The sequence below is a fragment of the Nomascus leucogenys genome, chromosome 2, assembly GCF_006542625.1.
Source record: "Nomascus leucogenys isolate Asia chromosome 2, Asia_NLE_v1, whole genome shotgun sequence".
Classification (NCBI taxonomy): Eukaryota; Metazoa; Chordata; class Mammalia; order Primates; family Hylobatidae; genus Nomascus; species Nomascus leucogenys.
The window spans coordinates 86,106,167-86,126,069 of record NC_044382.1 but is presented as its reverse complement, the minus strand read 5'-3'; the positions used below and the strand labels follow the sequence as shown (position 1 = coordinate 86,126,069).

The window sequence follows — 19,903 nt, the reverse complement described above, 5'->3', positions numbered from 1 at the left end:
CATTTGTTATTTACATAGTGATTTGTGGACTGAAGAGCCAGCTGCAAAGTTTATGCTTTATGCATTTATTCACAGTTAAAACACTGATGTAACCGCAATTTGAAACATGTTGTTGGGGGTCTGGTGTTATCTAAGTAAACCATGAAATCTGTGCACATTGGAACTGTACAAAGCAAGAGATACCTGCTTTTCAAAGGTAACTATAAAGACCTCAAAGAAAGCTGAAACATATCTTTTTAAGGATCGCAAGAATCTGTCTTTGACAGCTAAATTAGAATGAAACTACTTTACCTGGTGATGGCTAATGATAAAAAAAGATGAAAACAAAAACTAACTTTTCCTCATCTTGAATAAGGCAATATAGGTGTTCATTATTACTAGTGTTATTTCTAAATGAAGGTGTATCTATGTGTCTTCAAATGGATTGTCAGTGTCTACTATTAAACATCCAATTTTTGGAATACTTGGTTTGGCTTTAAGCAAACGCCTGGTAACAGGGAGCTTCTAAAGCAGACCACATACATAGATCACATAAGCTGTGTCTGCATAATACTAAACAAGTGGCCAATTTGATCAGGGGAGGGGTCATTTGAGTTGAAAAAAAAATGGTCTGAGAACTTTCCTTAAATGTCCCTAGGAAAGTGATGCTGATTACAGCTATAGTTTAATGAGAATTTTCTAAGGGCCAGACACTATACTGAATGTACTAGAAACATACTGTCTCACTCAATAACCCATTAGAGAAACTCTTTGGAGTTGGGCATTATCCCTATTTTATAGACATGGAAACTGAGGCTTAGATGGTTAAAAAACTTGTCCATAGCTGCACTGCCAGCAAGATGTGAACCGAGGCTGACCTGACCCCAGGGCCTTTGCAATCACTATGTTAAGTAACTTACTATCTCTCAGCGTCATAATATTTTTACCTATAATATTAGATGAAAATTCTTAACAACTCTATGGTTCTTTGAAACTGGCTGGACGAGGTAGAAGACACAACCTGGTAGCAGCAGTAAGGACAGACAGCAAAAGAAATGCTGACCACAGCAAGTTACTGAGTCTGAACATCTCCATCCCTCAGTCATTTCACTTAATGTGTGAAGGTCAGCTCCCTATGAGGCCATGTGATCTCCAACATATAAAATCCCCAAAATATAATGGTTCCAGAAAACCCATGCCCTACAACATGGAAGAATAAGGTGGTTTTTGTTGTTGTTGTTGTGTTTTTTTTTGAGATGGAGTCTCACTCTGTTGCCCAGGCTGGAGTGCAATGGTGCGATCTTGGCTCACTGCAACCTCCACCTCCCAGGTTCAAGCAATTCACTGCCTCAGCCTCCAGAGTAACTGGGATTACAGATGCCTGCCACCACACCCGACTAATTTTTGTATTTTTAGTAAAGACAGGGTTTCACCATCTTGGCCAGGCTTTGAAAGGAGATGTGACCTTGCTAAGAAAAAGCTTAGGTCATAGCTGTGGGGATCCATTTCCAAGTCCAGTTGGAAAGCCCAGCATGACAGGAATGGGGACAGGACTCTCTAAGCAGAAACACATAAATTCTGCACACTGGGGAAGTAAATGTGTTCCAGGTATGGATGAAGAAAAGGCCACTTGATTTTTCAGACAGTATCATGTTGATTTGAATCTCCTGCCTCATAATACTTCCTCTGCTTTTTATTTTCTAGCCAAGATTGGAAAATATGACTTTCCCTGTGGGTCACATCAACTCACCCAGGAGAGACGTGCTCCACAGCACCACTCTGCACTTCCAATCCATTCCATTCCTAACTGTGCTCCTGCCAGCTCTGTGTGGGGTGTGTGGAGCCCCATGGGAGTACATTTCCTGACATGGGAGTAAATTTCCCCTGATGAACTCAGAAATGCACCCTCAAAAGCAACTATATCCTGAAATATTCTTATCAAGCCATTTCCTCCCAAGCCCTAAGGGCTCTGGCTGATGTAGCTAATTAATATTTTTGGCACTGCAGTGAAGCAACAGAAAAGTTTTCTTCAAGGAGAAAAAACAGTAAAATAAAAACACTAGGACATAGCTTGATTTTTCTAAGTCAATTGCAATGTTAGTAGCAGAAGCATAAAAACACTAGATATCAATGCACTGAAAGTTAGTGTGTCATAGACAATAAAACTGACCTTCCAGATCTCTCTCTGTGGTCAGGGAACATGGTGCCTTCTCTCTCTCCCCTGCAACACTTAGCATAGAGCCCTGAACATAGGAGGTACTCAGTAGATTCTTATTGCATGAATCATTGAGTCAAACTCTATGTTGGAATGAGACCATAGTGAAGCCATCCTTGGTTCTAAGTTGAGCTTATTATATTTTTTAAAAGAAACTCTTAATTACTGTGTCCCTCACTCAAAGAGGGACTCTTTACCACTTGTATCTGCTGTTATTTGGAGCCAAACTCACATGAGGGAAATCAATGGGGTATACCGTAGCACGGGTAATGTTCCAGGTCTTGCATTGGGTGGTGGGCTTATGAGTTTATGATATTCAATTTGTTATTATGTTTCATAGGTTATGAGCACATACCAAAAATATTTTTGTATGTTTTAATATGCCATATATAATACATTCAAATTTATAGACAAGTGTTTTTCAGTTGTGGGAGAGTGGGGCTGTCAGGAGGTACTTAAATTCTGTAAAGGACCATATCACGTTTGAGAAGACAGAAAGATAGTATGGCGAGATTTTGTTATAAAATTTGACTGCTAAGCAAGCATATTAAAAATAATTTCAGGCCGGGCACGGTGGCTCACCCCTGTAATCCCAGCACTTTGGGAGGCCAAGGTGGGCGAATCACGAGGTCAGGAGTTCGAGACCAGCCTGGCCAATATGGTGAAACCCCATCTCTACTAAAAATACAAAAATTAGCCAGGCGTGGTGGCATGCACCTGTAGTCCTAGCTACTTGGGAGGCTGAGGCAGAAGAATCGCTTGAACCCGGGAGGCAGAGGTTGCAGTGAGCCGAGATCGTGCCACTGCACTCCAGCCTGGGTGACAGAACGAGACTTTGTCTCAATAATAATAATAATAATAATTTCAGGGTAACCACTAAAAGAATAGAAGTATACCTATATTAGAGAAAAGAAAATGTAACTTCAAAAACATTCCCAACTTGATAATAAGCAGAAACAAGAAACAATAAAAAAGGAAAAGGTTAATAAATAGAAAATACAAAATAAAACTGTATCAGTATTCACATTCAATGTAATCAGATTTAACTCACCTATTAAAAGACAAAGATTATAGAAAGATTTTATTTCCCATCTTTTTATTGAAAAAAAACCCCGATATGCTGCTTAAAAGAGGCCACTCAAAATAAAGTTATAAAGTATCTGCAATCTTTTGTCTCTGAAAAAAAAAAACTGAAAAAGATATACTAGGAAAATGTTAAACAAAGGTAGCTGGCCTGGCAATATTAACAACAGATAAAACAGAATATAAGGGAAAAGGTTAAAGAAGGACACTACATAATGATAAAAGGGACAGTCATCAAGAATATACAATAACCAAGAACTTGGATACACCTAACAACACAGACTCAAAATACCAGCAAGTATTAACAGATATTGATGATTTCAACAAATCCACTGTAATTAGAAACTGATAGATCACACAGTCACAAAATTTAAGTCAAAAATTAATAGAGATGGTTTGAATAGCACGATTAATGAAATTGAAGTAATTCATGTAAATAGGACCCTCTGTCCAACAAATAGAGAATACATCTTTTTATCACTTTTTGTGGAGTATTAATCTAAAAACTGACTACATACCTGGCCACCAAACAAGCTGCAACAAATATAAAAAAAAATCAGTAGCAAAGACATCAAAGCAATTCAATGGGGAGGAATAGTCTTTGTAATAAGTGGAGCTGGAAACAATCAGACATTAATATGGTGGGGTGAGGGGGTTCAGCCTTGACACCCATATCACACTGCACACAAAAACTAACTTGAGATAGATTATAGATCTAATATTAAAAGTTAAAACAATAAAGTCTCTAGAAGAAAACAGGAAATTATCTTCTTGACCTGGGAGTAAAGATTTTTAAAGCACAGAAAGCAATAACCATTTTTAAAAAGTGATAGATTTCTTCAAAATGAAAAATTGAGTTATGAAAATGAATAAAAGAGACACAGATTGGGAGAAAATGTTCTCAGAATCTGACAAAGGAATCGTAACAAGAATATATAAAGAACTCATACAACTCAATAACTTTTAAAAATTAACCCAATTAAAAAATGAGGAGAAGACTTGACCAAACACTTCACAAAAGAAAATAGAGGAATGGCCAATAAGCAAATAAAAAAGTGCTCATCATTAGTCATGGAGAAATGCAAATTTAAATCATGATAAGATAATACTACTCATCCACCAGAGTAGCTAAAATTTAAAAGACTCACAACATCAAATATTATCAAGGATTTAGAGTAACCAGAAATCTCATATTGCTGGTAAGAGCGTAAAATAGTACTTTGAGAAAAGGTCTAGAAGTATCTTAAGAAGCTAAACACACCATTGTTCTGGAGGTTTTAGCTAGGGCAATTAGGCAAGAGAAGAAAAAAAAAGCATCTAGATTGTGACATGATCTTGTACATAGAAAATCGTGAGGAATAATACATAATCCTTAGGATTATAGGAATTTCTATATTCACAAAAAACTAATACATGAGTTCAGCAAACTTGCAGGATACAAGATCCTGCAAAATAGAAAGATATTTCATGGTCATAGACTGGAAAACAAAATTGTTAACATAGTAATACTCCTGAAATTGGTCTATAGATTCATTGCAATCTCTATCAAAATCCCAGCTGGCTCCCCGAAGCCCCCACTGAAATTGACAAAATGGTCCTAAAATTCATACAAAGATGCAAGGGACACAGAAAGCCAAAATAATCTTGAAAAATGAGACTAAGTTGGAGGACTCACACTTCACAACTTCAAAACTTACTACAAAATTACAGTAATCAAGACAGTGTGGTACTGGATAAGGACAGACATATAAATCAATGGAATAGAACTGAGAGTCCAAAAGTAAATAAATCCTCACATTTAGGACTGATTTTTGACAAAGATGCCAAGACAATTCAATGGAGAAAAGAAGAGTATTTTTTAACAAATGCCGCTAAGACAACTAGATAAAAATAAAGCCCCTACCTCACACCATAAACAAAAATTAACCCAAAATGGATCATAGAGCTAAATGTAAGATCTAAAACTATAAAACTCTTAGAAGAAAACAAAGAAGTAAATGTTTACAACCTTAGATTAGGCAATGAATTCTTAGATACGACACCAACTGATGAATGAAGAATGATGTTTACAGCACAACACCTTTCAAAGAGAGCTAAAAAGCATTCAAAACAAGTGTACATATTATGAATGGACACATACATATGAAGACTGAGTATACAAATATGTATCATAGTGGTTGCTTCCAGAGAGGAAAGAAAGGGGTAGCAAAGGGATACATAAAGGGCTTAAACAGTATCCACAATCTTTTGTTTCTGAGAAAAACTCTGAAACAAATAAGACATATCATTAATATTTGATAGAAGTGGGTGTTGGTACACACATGCACCTTTACGAACATTTGAAATATTTTAACATTTGACAACTTACATTTTTAAAAGAATGAGACATCCTTATGAGCATTCATTGCCAGTGTGGCATAGGACAAAAATGAAGGTAAATGAAATTCATCTAAAACCACACTAATCCCAAAAAGTACTCTGGAAATTGCTTTGGGAATAAGTCCTTGATATCAGCTCCTTTATTTGTCATTGCCTTTATTCAAAATTGGAGTACAAAGGACATGGCTCAGAATGATTACTGAAATTTTCCATTTGTTTGTATTCTATACAAATAGTTGTAGCTGGTGTTTATTTTTCTCTCTCTCTCTGCTCCTAAATTTGTTTTCATCAAATTTTCCCAAGCTAAATCTCTTCCTTTTTTTTCCTTTCCTAGATTTGCATTTCTTTTTCCAAGCAACTATAAAACACTACTTTCTTTTTCCATTTGCTCATAAATCAAATAGCACATTTCCTTGCTTGGTTTTTCACTTTCATCTATATGTTGGTTGACTTGTTTACATCTTTTCTGCATCTTTATTTGTCCCAAGTACAGGACAAGATTCCAGGTGCTAATAAGCTACAGTTTTTACAAGGAAGAAGTTAACTTATTTAGGCCTAACAGGATGGCTTATACGCAGATAAGGATTTAGAAATCCTTTTATATATAAAAGGGTACAAACTCCCTCTTCATACATGTTTCTCTTAAGGGGGCACAGGAACCTGGAAGGGCTGCAAGGAGGACACAGTTGCTGCCATTATTAGAGTGAAGTCAGTCCTACAGGTGGTTGGGCCTTGTATCCTTGGACACCAGTTCCTGCTGTGTTACAGAGCCCAGTAGACTGCTTGGCTTAAGTCACATGGAAGATGTAGGGGAGCATTTTATCATCTTCTATTCCCACACAACAGCAACAGCTATCATTTATCAACCATCTTCTCAATTAATGGTAACTGCCAGAGAAAGTTCTAGGCATCCTATGCTATCTCATTTAACTTACAATTCCCTGAGGCATAATCATCTCCATTTTGCAGACAGGACACAGGGTCAGAGGAGTGAAGCAATATATGCAAGGTCACATAGCTGATTAAAGGCAGAGACAAGATTCCCACCCAGTTGTGACTCATGGCAAAGCCCAGCCCTTCACCATTTCATTGCTTCTTCCCTTTCTGGCTACAGCAGAATGTGGAGCAGACTAGTTTTGGGGTGGAAGAGTTGTTCTTTCTCACAATCCACCATGCAATCTATCCAGCATATTTATACTCAAAATGGGGAAATGTTTAGGTCTTCAAGAAAACAATTTGAGTCAGGCTGGGCACAGTGGTTCACACCTGTAATCCCAGCACTTTGGGAGGCCGAGGCAGGCAGGTCACCTGAGGTCAGGAGTTTGAGACCAGTCTGGCCAACATGGTGAAACCCCATCTCTATTAAAAATACAAAAATTAGCCAGGCATGGTGGGGCACACCTGTAATCCCAGCTACTTGGGTGGCTGAGGTAGGAGAATCGCTTGAACCCAGGAGGCAGAGGTTGCAGTGAGCCAAAATCGAGCCACTACACTCCAGCCTGGGCAACAGAAGGAGGCTCCATCTCAAAAAAAAAAAAAAAAAAGAAAAAAAGAAAACAATCTGAGTCACAGGGCTGAGTAAAGGAGGCGTACCTGAATAGGGTCCTGCGTCAGTCTCATGGGCCCGATGCGCACCTCCGCAGAAGACACCTGCTAAATAAAGGACAGCACAAGAGAAGTGTCAAGTCTTAAACTACACAAATGGATACATCCTTCCTTACGCAACGCATTGCATTATGCCACTGTGTGCACTAAATTGAAGAATCCAGCTTACTGAACTGGAGATGGATTACAAAGCATGATGTATAGCACAGTCCTGTTTTTGTATTTAAAAAAAGTATACATTTATATGCATTGGAAATGTCTTTAAGGATACATCCCCAAATGCTAAGTGGTTGGACTTTTGAGTTATTTTTACTAGAAGTGCCTGGATTTTTATAATAAGCATGTACTATTTTATGGAAGAAAAGAATTCAATTCAATAATTATTTATTGAGCACCTACTATGTGCTGGGCATCATGCTAAGGCCATTATTATTCTGAAATTTCAAAAGAGAATAAACATTTCTCTCAAATCTCGAAGATAAATCACATCTATGGTTTAAGAGCCTTTCCTATGTTTAGATCTTGTTTTTCTTATCTTCATGTTTTACTATGAGGGGCAAACAGCTTAGTCTTACTCACATTTACCATGGATAAATTATTCATCTCAGTTGTATTTCCACAAATAAACTGAGCAACACCACTCCATGATGACCACAAGAGGCTTGTCTCTGCCCCACAACTCCAGGAGTGAGCATAGGGCTCTTCAGTGTTCACTGGCCAACACCATCTGGCTGCCTTTGGCGAGCAGTTAGATGGAAGCAAGCATAACGCAAATATTTGTCTTTATTTTTAATTACTTTACTGGGATTTCCAAAGTGACTGTTCTCTAGACTAATTTGGTTGACAGTCTTGACCTCACCTCCATGGATCTAATTTTGTTTTTCTCTAAGAGACTGTGGTCATTTGCCACTATTGGAAGCTTATCCTGCATGCCACACTCTGTACTGGCCACTTGTCAGTCTGAAGGAGCGCCTTCAGCACGCAGCAGCATTTACACAACCAGAGACACTTGCAGTGACCCAAGGGCCATGGGAGGCTTTTCAGTTACAAAAAACAAACAAGAAAAGCAAACTTTCTTTACATTATACTTTGTAAGACTACAATAATTTCCCTTTCTCCTTTCTTCCCCTTTCCCAAAGCTTAACTCTTGGTGCTGGTGCTATGAACACTCTCCAAAGCACCAGTCTTCTTCTCCTCTGTAGGGCTGATTCTCCCACCCCACCCCAACACGGCAGCGTAAAGAACTGATGTGGGGCACTTGGGCCTCTCACCAAACCAGCCAGCAGAAAACTCAAAGAGCCCTCTAATGACTGCTCATCTGAGGTTCCTGGCCCTCTGTGGGGGGTTCTCAGGAGGGCAAGGCTGCCTGTTCTGCTCCCCTTGGGGAGGCAGCCTCCTCAACCATAGGTCCACTCAGCAGGCCTGGCACAGTGAAAACCAACTGGAAGCTTTGAGTCCCTGAGCCTGTGAACAAGTTCCTTCAGTGTTTCACTGCTGTGTTCAGGTCAAAGCGACAGGCTCATGTTGAGTGTGGACTTGTCTTACTCTTCTTTTGTCTAAGTAAGTCAGTATCCTGCAAGGCGTGGGTGCTGATACCAGTAGCCTAGGGGCACAGCCCCAAGAGCAACTCTACGGGAGAGGACCAGCACCAGGGCCTGCTGTGTCACTGGGCTGCCAGCCCTTCGCCCAGCTCCACTCCCAAGCCAGTTTTTGTTATTGAAATAGACACCCTCCTTCCAAAGCAGTGCAACTGCCAGAACCCTGATTAAAAAGTTAATCATTGGGCCAGATGCAGTGGCTCACGCCTGTAATCCCAGCACTTTGGGAGGCTGAGGTGGGCAGATCACCTGAAGTCAGGAGTTCAAGACCAGCCTAGCCAACATGCTGAAACCCCATCTCTACTAAAAATACAAAAAATTAGCTGGGCATGGTGGCAGGCACCTGTAATCCCAGCTACTTGGGAGGCTGAGGCAGGAGAATTGCTTGAACCTGGGAGGCAGAGGTTGCAGTGAGCCGAGATCATGCCATTGCACTCCAGCCTGGGCAACAAGAGCGAAACTCCATCTCAAAAAAAAAAAAAAAAGTTAATGATTAAAAAGGGAAACTAGCTGGCCTTGGTGGCTCATGCCTGTAATCCCAGCATTTTCGGAGGCCAAGGCAGGTGGATCACTTGAGGCCAGGAGTTCGAGACCAGCCTGGCCAACATGGTGAAATCCCATCTCTACTCAAAATACAAAAATTAGCCAGGTGTGGTGTTGGGCGCCTGTAAACCCAGCTACTCGGGAGGCTGAGGCAAGAGAATGGCTTGAACTCGGGAGGTGGAGGCTGCAGTGAGCCAAGATCACACCACTGCACTTCAGCCTGGGCAGCAGAGCGAGACTCTGAAAAAAAAAAGTGAAACCAATTTAGTATACTAAGATAAATTTGATAAGCCAGGCTATCTTTTCACTTGCCCTGTGATCTCTCTTGAGTTCACTGCCTCCACCACACACAGAAGCCCCCTCCAACAAGACCACCTGTGAATGATTTCTCCAGCAAAATTAGGCTCCTAAAAGAGTCATTCAGTGACAGAAAATAATGAATGAAATCATAAATAAAAGTTTAAAAGGAATAAAATAAAAAGTGACTCGCATTGGAAGGCCAAGAGATAGGGAAGGACTCCTGCAAGAAGGGCACAGCCTGTCCAAAAACAATAATTCACCCCTAACCAATACATTGCCTGTATACTTTTCTTTCTTTCTCTCTTTCTCTCTCTTTCCTCTTTCCTCTTTCCTCTTTCCCCTTTCCCCTCCCCTCCCTCCCTCCCTCCCTTTTTTCCCTCCCTCCCTCTCTCTCTTTCTTTCTCTCTTTCTCTCTCTCTCTTTCCTCTCTTTCCCCTCCCCTCCCCTCCCTCCTTCCCTCCCTTCCTTCCTTTCTTTCTCTTTCTTCTTTCTTTCTTTCTTTCTTTCTTTCTTTCTTTCTTTCTTTCTTTTCTTTCTTTCTTTCTTTCTTTCTGACAGAGTTTCACTCTGTCACCCAGGCTGGAGTGCAGTGGCGCCTTCTTGGCTCACTGAAACCTCCACCTCCTGGGTTCAAGTGATTTTCCTGCCTCAGCCTCCCAAGTAGCTGGGATTACAGGCACCCCACCATCACTTACAGCTAATTTTTGTATTTTTAGTAGAGATGGAGTTTCGCCACGTTGGCCAGGGTGGTTTCAAACTCCTGACCTCAGGTGATCTGCCCACCTCGGCCTCCCAAAGTGCTGGGATTACAGGCATGAGCAATTGTGCCCAGTTGCCTGTATACTTTTCTAAATAATTGATATGTGCATGAAATGTTGATACAGCTAACCTTACATGGTGGGCTGGCAGGGAGGGGCAGGCGATTTTCAACTCTACCAGGAGAATATCTGATGACTGTGAACATTCCTTAAGTCCCTCTGACGCAGGCATTGTGCCATTGAGCCCGGAAGTGGGGCTGTAACGTTGCTGCTAAGGGACATTCTTCAAACCCCTGCCTCTCACATCTCTACAATCCTTTGCCTCTCTCCTCCCAGCCCCACTTCACTGTGCTCCCTCCCACGTGCTGTCACTCTACCTGCACTACTGGCGTGGGTGCCTCAGTTTACCAGCTCCTCTAGTCCTGACCCACATTTTGCTTCGTGTCTCTTGGCTTGCCTTTTCCTTCTTGGTCTGTGCTGCAAGTCATCTGGCCTTGACTTCTGTGTCCAAAAGAGGACAACTGTCCCAAAAGAACACTGGAACTTGTTCTTGCTGACTCTGAGGGCTGGCACTAGGTAGTGACCAGCAGGAAAAAACCTGTAGCAGGTATATTCACAGATGGCAGTTTGCAGAGTTCTGCTTCTGGCACAGGCATCTAAGTGCCTGCATTTCACCAATTTATAAAACAGCAACTATGAACAGAAACAGGAGATCATTTACTGACATCTGTGTAGCCAGGCCAAGATTCTCTACTTCAAAGAATGAACTTTGAGCAACTGCAGATGCACAGACTCTTCAATTAGTGTATTAGCTCTGATTCCAGGAAGTGGCCAAGTTTGTCAGGGTCGGAGAAACAGATGCAGGGTTGGGGGCACAGGTAACATAATTCCAACACCTGAGAAGAGGGGAGGGTGGGACCAGAGTGTGAAGAGAGACACACTTCCTAGCCACATGGGTTTCCCCAGTAGCCTAATGAGGAAGGACTGCTGAACTACAGCGTAGTTTTAACTGTGCTGTACAACATTCGTAGTGTGTCAAATATTTGTGTGTACGTGTGTGAATGCTAACATACATACATATATACGTGGAAGCAGGGTCACCAATCCACTTTCACATGAAAAAAAAAAAACGAGTACTATTTTGTAGCATTTGCTGACTTCCGTGGTATAAATACCATTGTTGATCTCAAGCTGGCAACATGGGTCCATGACTGCAAATTAGAAATACATCTTTTCATTCAGAGAAGGTCTATGAGTGGCAAAGTCATTCAGTCTTTTTTGATCTGTAAACATCTATCACTCACTTTTGCTTGAAGTTTGGCTGAATATAGAATTCTGGTTGAGAGACATTTTCTCTCCCACTCTGAAGTTGAGAAAGAGGAGGTGATACTTCTGGTTTGGGAGGTGGGGAGATCAAGGAAGGCTTCATGAAGGCAAGCAGGTGGTGAAGAATAGGGGGATGAAGATACTGGGTTGGGGAAGGAGATTCTAGGGATAGGGAACAGCACAGGCACAGGCATGGAGGCAGGAAAGCAAAGGTGCTGGTGGGGAGAAAACAAGTGTCCAGAGAGCTGGACTGCAGTGTGAGAAAGGGTCGGCTGGGAAGGCTGGGGTCAGATCCTCAGAGGACACAGGAAGGAGCTCTTTTTTAATCTCTAAGCACCAATCACATTGCAGGTGTTTGAGCAAAGGATTAATATAATAAGATCTGTGACTTGGGAAAATCAAACATTGGCTTGCCCACTTTCTGAACAACCAAGAACAGAGATTTAGCAAAAACTAAACAAAAACACTGCTATGAGTAGGAACTACAGCAATGAAAGCAAGTGGGAAAATACACTGCAATGATCAAGAAAAAAATTATAAGAAAAAAACTCAGCTTGGCTTCACTTCAATAGAAAGGGAACCCCACGATACAACCCAGCTGGTGCAGGGTAGGCAGATGGAAGAGGCAAACTCGTGAGAGAAATCAAGGTAGTTCAGGTTGGTTAATTCACCTGTCACGCTACCACATTCTCTAGAGGTGATTGCTGCAGCTCTTAATAGTTTCAGCTTCAGGAATTTTGTTAAGTAACTTGGCATCGAGTTTTAGAGCCTTCCTCAGACAAGAGGGAAGCTAAGGATTCAGGAAGGAAAGCAGTTGACCTGGAAAGCCCTTTCCTGCCTCAGCAGCTAACGCATCCTTCAAGGGCCTGCTCCAACGCCCTTGCCCTCTGACAATGGTTCAAGTCCAACTTCACCCAAAGAAGAACCAGCGATTTCTCTCCTCAGTACTCCTGTATTCATAGCACTGATTTTGTTACTCATTTAAATATCTCACTCCTTGGCAAGACTGTGAGTTTCTTGAGGACATAGTCTCTGCCTTTTTCACGATTTTATCCCCAGCATCTACAAGATGCTCAGTAAATGCTTTGTGGAATTGAATTAAACTGAAAAGAACAGACAGCTTTTAAGTAACAGAGTGAAGATTGAGACTTCATTCTTCCTAACTCCCAGTGCACTGCTCTTCCATTATGCTCCAAAATTGGAAGCATTAATTCTGCAGCACTCATCTTTCTGGTATGGCTTCTGGATTCCATTCAGACTCTGCAAAATAGATGATGCAGTGCCTGGCGATCCCTGCTTGTGCCTGGTAGTCTGTTAACAGGGCTGGCCCAGCACTAAGAAGGAAAAGGGTATGCATGCGTGTGCATGTGTGTGTGTGCGTCCAGGTGGGGGTGGAGTGTCTGAGTTCCAAAACTCAGAGTCTGAATCTTCCCCACTTCAATGACTTCTCCTTTAGAATCCCTTCCTTCCCACCGTCTACAGTTCTGAGTGTTCACACACACACACAAACACACACAGCTTAAGGCAAGCTTGACTTGCACTTTGTGGTGGGTCCACGGTGAAGATCATTTTACACCGAAAAGACACCAGCTGTGGGCATAGAAATAGGCACTTTTAAATGCTCTTCATCAACTCTGTCTGCCGCCCTGTTGGCTCTGATTTAAAAATAGCATTTAATGATCTCAATATGTGCCCTGTCCACCCTCCATTCTCAGGCCAAACTTAGTTCTTTATTCGTCAGAGCTCTGGGTAAACAAAGGTTGTGTATGCCTTTTGCCTTTTTAATGGGCCCCTGTCTGTCCTCTGGCTTCCAGTCAGAAAGGGACTGGCCCTGCAGCCTCTAGGCGATCCCACCGTGAGGCTGGGCCTCCTTGCTCTATGCTGGGAAACTCTGTCCCATCCCACCCTCTCTCCCCTGCCAACTGTGCTTAGCACACCCAGAATATTCTCTTCCTTCTGTCCCCTCTCAGTTGTGGGCCCTGCTGGCTGGCGCTGCCCTCACTCCAGCCTCCAGCCTTACCTGGCTGTGGTCTGGCTGCCCTCCAGCACCTCCTGGCAACTCTGACACCCTGGACCTTTCAGGGCCCAAGAGCTTACTGGGCAGCCCATGAGCTTCCCTTCTCCTTCCTGCTTCCGATCCTCTGGTCTAGAAGTTCTCAACCTGGGCTTCATATTAGAAGTACCTGGGGAACTTTAAAAATATATCAATGCCTGGGTCCTATTTGACACCAAGAGAATTGGAATCTCTAAAATCTCTAAGGATGGGGCCCAAGTATCTTCAATTTTTTATCTCCTTGGGTTTAGCCAGGGTTGAGAACCACTAGTCTATTCTTTTGAGAAGACTTGTCTGTTGCTAACTTCAACTCCTGCTTCTTTAATGGCCCCTCCTGCAGACTCTATTACATACCCATTTACTCAACAAACACCAATGGAACACTTACCTCATGGAAGGTAACAACACCCACCCAAGACTCAGCTATCATGCCTGGACCCAGACATTGATAGGTATCTGTGTTTATTTCCAGATACCTCCACTGGTTTTTTCCAGATAGCTCCACGAAAAACACAAGATTATAATGTTGGCATGAGGAAGTTAAAGTCTTTTATATTTGGTGAATTATCCCCCCCCCAAACAATATCCCTACGTCACAATCAAAATCAATCAAAAACTTCTTTTATAGTTTTTTTGTTATATAATATAGATGGACGATTACTCATAGTTACAAGACACTCACAGCCAGTGACATATTTCATTACTTTTATGTTTTATGCTCTACTATTTAGAATAGTACATTAATTTGGCAGCAGGATGTTTTATCACATAAACATAGAAATGTCTACTCATCAAAATATACAACCATGAAATAAAAGATTAATCACTTTGACTTTAAAATTATAGCTTCTATTCACCAAAAACAAAAACAAAAGCAAACAGCACTGTAATAAAAGAGAAAAAGGCCCAGAGCCTGAGAGATGAAATCTAAAACATAAAAACCCAAAAATATTAGTAACCAGAATATAAAACAAAAATTTTTTAAACATCAGTAAGAAGACAGCCAAAAACAAAGCCGGGGAAATGATTTGAAAAAGAAACTTACAGGAAAGGAAACATAAGTATGAAGAGATGCTCATCGTCATTAGTAAACAGGAAGATAAAAATTTTAAATTACAATGAGATATTATCTTACATCCAACTATTTTTATCAACAGAATGGCAGAATTAAGAGTCAAACATTATCTAGCATAGGCAAGAAAGTGGCCCCTCAGAAACTCTTATACACTGTTGGTGGGCATGTAAATTGGTTTAGCAACTTTGAAAAACAGTTTGGGGATATCTAGTGAAGATGAAGAAGTATATATCCGACAATTCAGCCTCCTATATGAGTGTATCTCTAGGGCGTATAGGAGACATTTATAAGAATATTCAGAGCAGTATTGTTTGTAACAAAAATTTAGAAAACTGAATCCATAGTCTATTAATACCGATCACCAGAAGAAACTGATATATATATATCAAGGACTATCCATACAATAGAATATCATACAGCAATAAAAATGAAGCAACTAGAGTTACTCATTTAAAACGTACGAATCTTACAAACATTGAGTTAAACAACAAAAAAAATGCAAGTTTTAGAATGATGCACACCTTAGGATACCACTTGAAGTTTAAAAATACTTAAAACAATACTGAATATACTTTAGGAATGTGTTATAACAGTACAAAGAAATGCTGACAAACTCCCAATTGAGGCTGGCGGAGGGGACGATGAATTCAGGGAGGGAAGTGCCGGGGCTTCAACTATATTGTGAATGACCTATTTTTTTTTTTTTGAGATGGAGTCTTGCTCTGTTGCCCAGGCTAGAGTGCAGTGGAGTGACCTTGGCTCACTGCAACCTCCACCTCCCAGGTTCAAGTGATCCTTTTGTCTCAGCCTCCCAAGTAGCTGGGATTACAGGCTAATTTTTCGTATTTTAGTAGAGAATACAAAAATTCTCTATGCCCTGATAATTTTTTGTATTTTAGTAGAGAGACGGGGTTTCACCATGTTGCCCAGGCTGGTCTTGAATTCCTGAGCTCAGGCAATCCATCCACCTCTGCCTCCCAAAGTGCTGGGATCACAGGCATGAGCCACCACACCCAGCGAATGACCTATTTTTTTAAGCAGTGAATAGTGACTACATGGGTGTTTACTGAATTAATCTTTCTATCTTCTTGTATATGTAGATATTTCAAAATAAATGTAAATTAGGTTTAATTTTACTGGGAAAGTCTATTTCCTATTTTGGGGTTAACATTAATGGAGCATTAGCCACTACATAAATATTCTACATATGCTTTTTATTTTTCCAGTAAAGTCTTTGTTTGGTAGAATAAGGTGTTGTATTTAAAATTCCTCAGAATATAGACAGAGTTTCTCTGAAACTTGGTAAAATAAAATTCTAGAAAATTGGGCTGGGACTCAGGGGACCTTGCTCAAGATGAGTAACTGCACTGTGCCTCAATAAGACAAAAGGGGCTGATGAATTCCCCACGTACATCATCTCACATAAAGGTCACAGCAATCCCACGGGGCATCCTGGGCCCCTTTCTACGGCTTAAGAGGTTATGCTGCAGAAAGGTTAAGCCACTTACCCAAGAGGATGAAGCTGAGATTTAAGCCCAGGTCTGCCTCACTGGGAAGGCCATGCTCTTATTTATGTATTTACTTATATCTCAGACTGTTCCAGAAAGGCCTTAAGATGGTGTCCAAAGAGACTTTAAATGAGGTGAGGGTTTTTAAATGACTCATAAATAAGATGTGAAAGATCTGGCTGAGAAACAATGAGCATGGAAAGAGGAAGCAGGTAGGGAGGTCGGTGTGCACAACGTTTGGTACAAGGCACCCGCTCCTGCTGCAGTGGGCCACCCAGACAGTGAGGTCAGGCTGCAAAGAGGGAGGCAGTACCGTCAACCTCCACCCCCCGCCCTGCACTGGACACAGTGATGCGCTTTCCAGCACAGCATCTTACACTGCCCCCTACCCATGCCCTCTCCTTCCTTCCCCACTATCACTGTTCTTTCTTAAGAAGTGCTACTACTAGACTCAGCGAGCTTTGCTGTGCCAGTGGAGGGGGGATGCTACATCCCACTGTGCCTGGAAAATATGGCAGTGAGAAAAGATAAAGAGGCCATCCTCTTGCTAACTCTGAAGTCGTAATGAGAAAAATAAACACAGAAGTCATGCAGATGCCATCAGATCTAAACACAGAAAACTTGGCTGGCACAGTCTAATGGAGAAGCCATTTCCCCCTGACAAACATCAGATTAAAGAGAAATTATTTATACAACATAGTCATGTCATCTACAGTCATGAGAAAAAAACTCAGCCTGATATCGATTATACATTAAAATGGAAAGAAAAAAATGGTCTAGAATATAATCCACGAAATGACAATTACCCAAAGGAGGCCAGCACAAGGAAGCCTTAGAGAGATTTAACTTCAGAGGATGGAAAAACAAAAACAAAAAAACAAAAAAAAACCCCATACTGCAGTTCGATGCTGTGATTATGCCAAAATTCTTTCTGTCGTACATGCAGTGCAAGAATCAAGGCATCAAGCTTTCATAACGTAATAATTCAGCCACAAATGACTAGGCTGAGTGTGTGTAAACACAGCTCCATTCCAAGATCCCAAAGATCATGCAGGGTCTGACTGGGAGAACACAGGAATTTAAAGGCAATGGTCAAAACGTGACATCCCTTAACTGACTTCCTTCCTTTTATTAGAGATACCACTGATAATAGACACTGTTGGATGACTTCAAGCATGTAAAATTACATTGTGTAACAGAGAACAAGCAAAGAACAGTCTACCTCTGATTATTCAGGGGGCAATTATCCAGACTGTGGAAAAACCCAAGCACTCATTTCTGATCCACCTCCATCCTCCTGCATGCCTCTGATGCCTTCCCTTCTCCTGAACATTACATGAAGTTGAGAGAAAGTGGGGAGGGATGATATTCAAATCAGTAAATTTTGCTACATGGTCAGCAGTTCTGGTAAACAGATTTGATGGGCAAGGAAACAGAAACCACCTGCTAAAAATGAGTTTTAGAGATTTCCTGTGGATTTCAATTATACATGCTGCCTCTGTCCTCAATTTCATCATTGATAAGCTAGAACTGCCTTAGAGGACCAAGAGCAAAATGTCTTCCCTGCTTGTCTCCATGGGAATCCCCCATTAGGGACCTGTGACCCTGAAGCACCTAGATCTTTAGCCACAGCTGGTACCCCATCAAGAATCCAACCACACTCACTTTCCCGACTCTGGTGTGTCAGGACCACTCATGCTGGGATGAACCATGACCTTTAGTCACCAAGTCCAAAGATTAGATGGCCCCAGGGGTAATGAATCCTTGTCGGGCACTAATTCCCATTTAAAAACCAATCTCACTGAAATGAATCCCGTTTAAAAGTAAGTAGCCCATGCAAAGTCAGCCACAAAATGCAAACGCCCACTTTTTTGGAAAGAAATTCTACTTATTTGGCAAGAACAGTCATGATTTCCAAGCAGTTATTGATAAAAAACACCATTAACATCCTAATGACATACAACCTGTGTGAAACACTACACAATTAAAACCTCAACATTTTCAGAAGCTTAGCAAAGATGCCAGAAGCCTGAGACCAGCAAGGCTTCTCCTGGGAAGGTCCCCAAGGCCTCAGGCCCAGCCCTTGATCCCTCCCCTTTCCTAACACACGTGGAAGACAAGCCCCACTGCACCGTGACCCTCTGGGGCTGCCATGTTTTACATCAAAAGCCAACGAGGCAACATCCAAGGAACCATACTTCTTCCTTGTATTATTTTTGAAGATTTAGAGAGGTAAGCACCGGAGCAGCATTGAAAGGACGCAGTTTGTTTACAGGCAGGTGACTAAGCTGAAGATGGGCTCCCATGGTAATTCCCCCTCCCATCTCCCCAAACCCTAGAGAGTATGAAAGGGGTACAGTTCTGTGTCCATTGGTGGAATAGAAAACAGAAAATGCCCAAAGCACAGCAAAGGGTTAAGTAAGTCCCAAAAGACCATTTTGTGTTCAATCAAAGTATGTTTCTTTTAAAAAACGGTTCAAACTCACAGGCTATCTTGGATCCACTGACATCTTCCTCTTCTCTTGGCTAGACAACAGGCTGAATAACGTATTCTTGTCTAAGAGAGGAACGAGAACAAGGGGCTCCCTTGTATTCTTGCTCTAAAGCTCTAAAGCTCTGCCTACTTGCTCAATCTGATGAGCCTCAGGTTCTCACCTTCAGTGCTCAAGGCATTAAAATGCCTACACTGCAGAACACTGGGTACTCTATGCCCAGCACCAAGGTTCTCTGATCACAGTCTAGCATCACAGAACGTGGCTTCATGTCTCTTTGATCAGGTACTGGGAGCAATTCTGGCCTACTCCACTGCATACATGGGAGCCCCTAATCTTAGAAGACTGCCTCACAAGCTTTTCAGTTACAACTCTCATGTTCCCAATCTCGCTGTATTTCTGTAAGCAACAATGCAGATTCATGGGCTCCACTCTCCTGGAATCCTGTTTAAAATCATTACTATTTCTTATGGGCCTTGGGGCCTTTGTGTAAGAGAGGCAATGCTTTAGAAATGGCGATGGTGCAGAGATAGGGCCAGGAGACATACAAAGCTACAAGTGCATCCTAGTGAAGCATCCATTTTTATGTCAAGATGAAACAAGTTTAGCAATTTAACTACAAAGTCCTTCAAAATATTTTTAGCTTAGTTGAGAAGACCAGAGTATAATGCAAAGTTCACATGAATTTTTAAACTAAAGAATGAAATTTCACAAAAATCTAATGCTTGCAGCAGATCACTTTACCTGGTGGAGGTGGGCATCCACTTTCTCCACGCTCAGATTTGAAGAGGTTTGAGAAGCACCAATCTAAAGGAAGAAGACCAATTCACGGAGCTGAGGCCTTGGCATTTTAGTTCAAAGTCTCTAAAGCCCCATCATCACACATAAGGATTCCCGGGGATCCCTGGACAGTCAGATGGCTAAAATACAGCCCTGGGAATGGCGTCTGGTGAACCAAATGGCGGGTCTATGTGGACTTGGAGTTCTAC

At 41.5% G+C, this 19,903-nt stretch overlaps 1 protein-coding gene across 5 annotated transcripts in view; it reads right to left on the bottom strand.

Annotated features, from left to right (window-relative positions):
- PDE8B (phosphodiesterase 8B) overlaps positions 1-19,903 on the bottom strand; it is a 225,671-nt gene that overhangs the window by 120,080 nt on the left and 85,688 nt on the right. For 3 of the 5 annotated variants that reach the window (XM_030800346.1, XM_030800360.1, XM_030800364.1), the window contains exon 2: positions 7,250-7,309. In XM_030800346.1, the coding sequence (XP_030656206.1) occupies positions 7,250-7,309 (60 nt within the window). Of the gene's footprint in view, positions 1-7,249; positions 7,310-19,658; positions 19,722-19,903 lie in introns of all 5 variants that reach the window. The other 2 variants (XM_030800342.1, XM_030800354.1) reach the window with 2 other exon arrangements.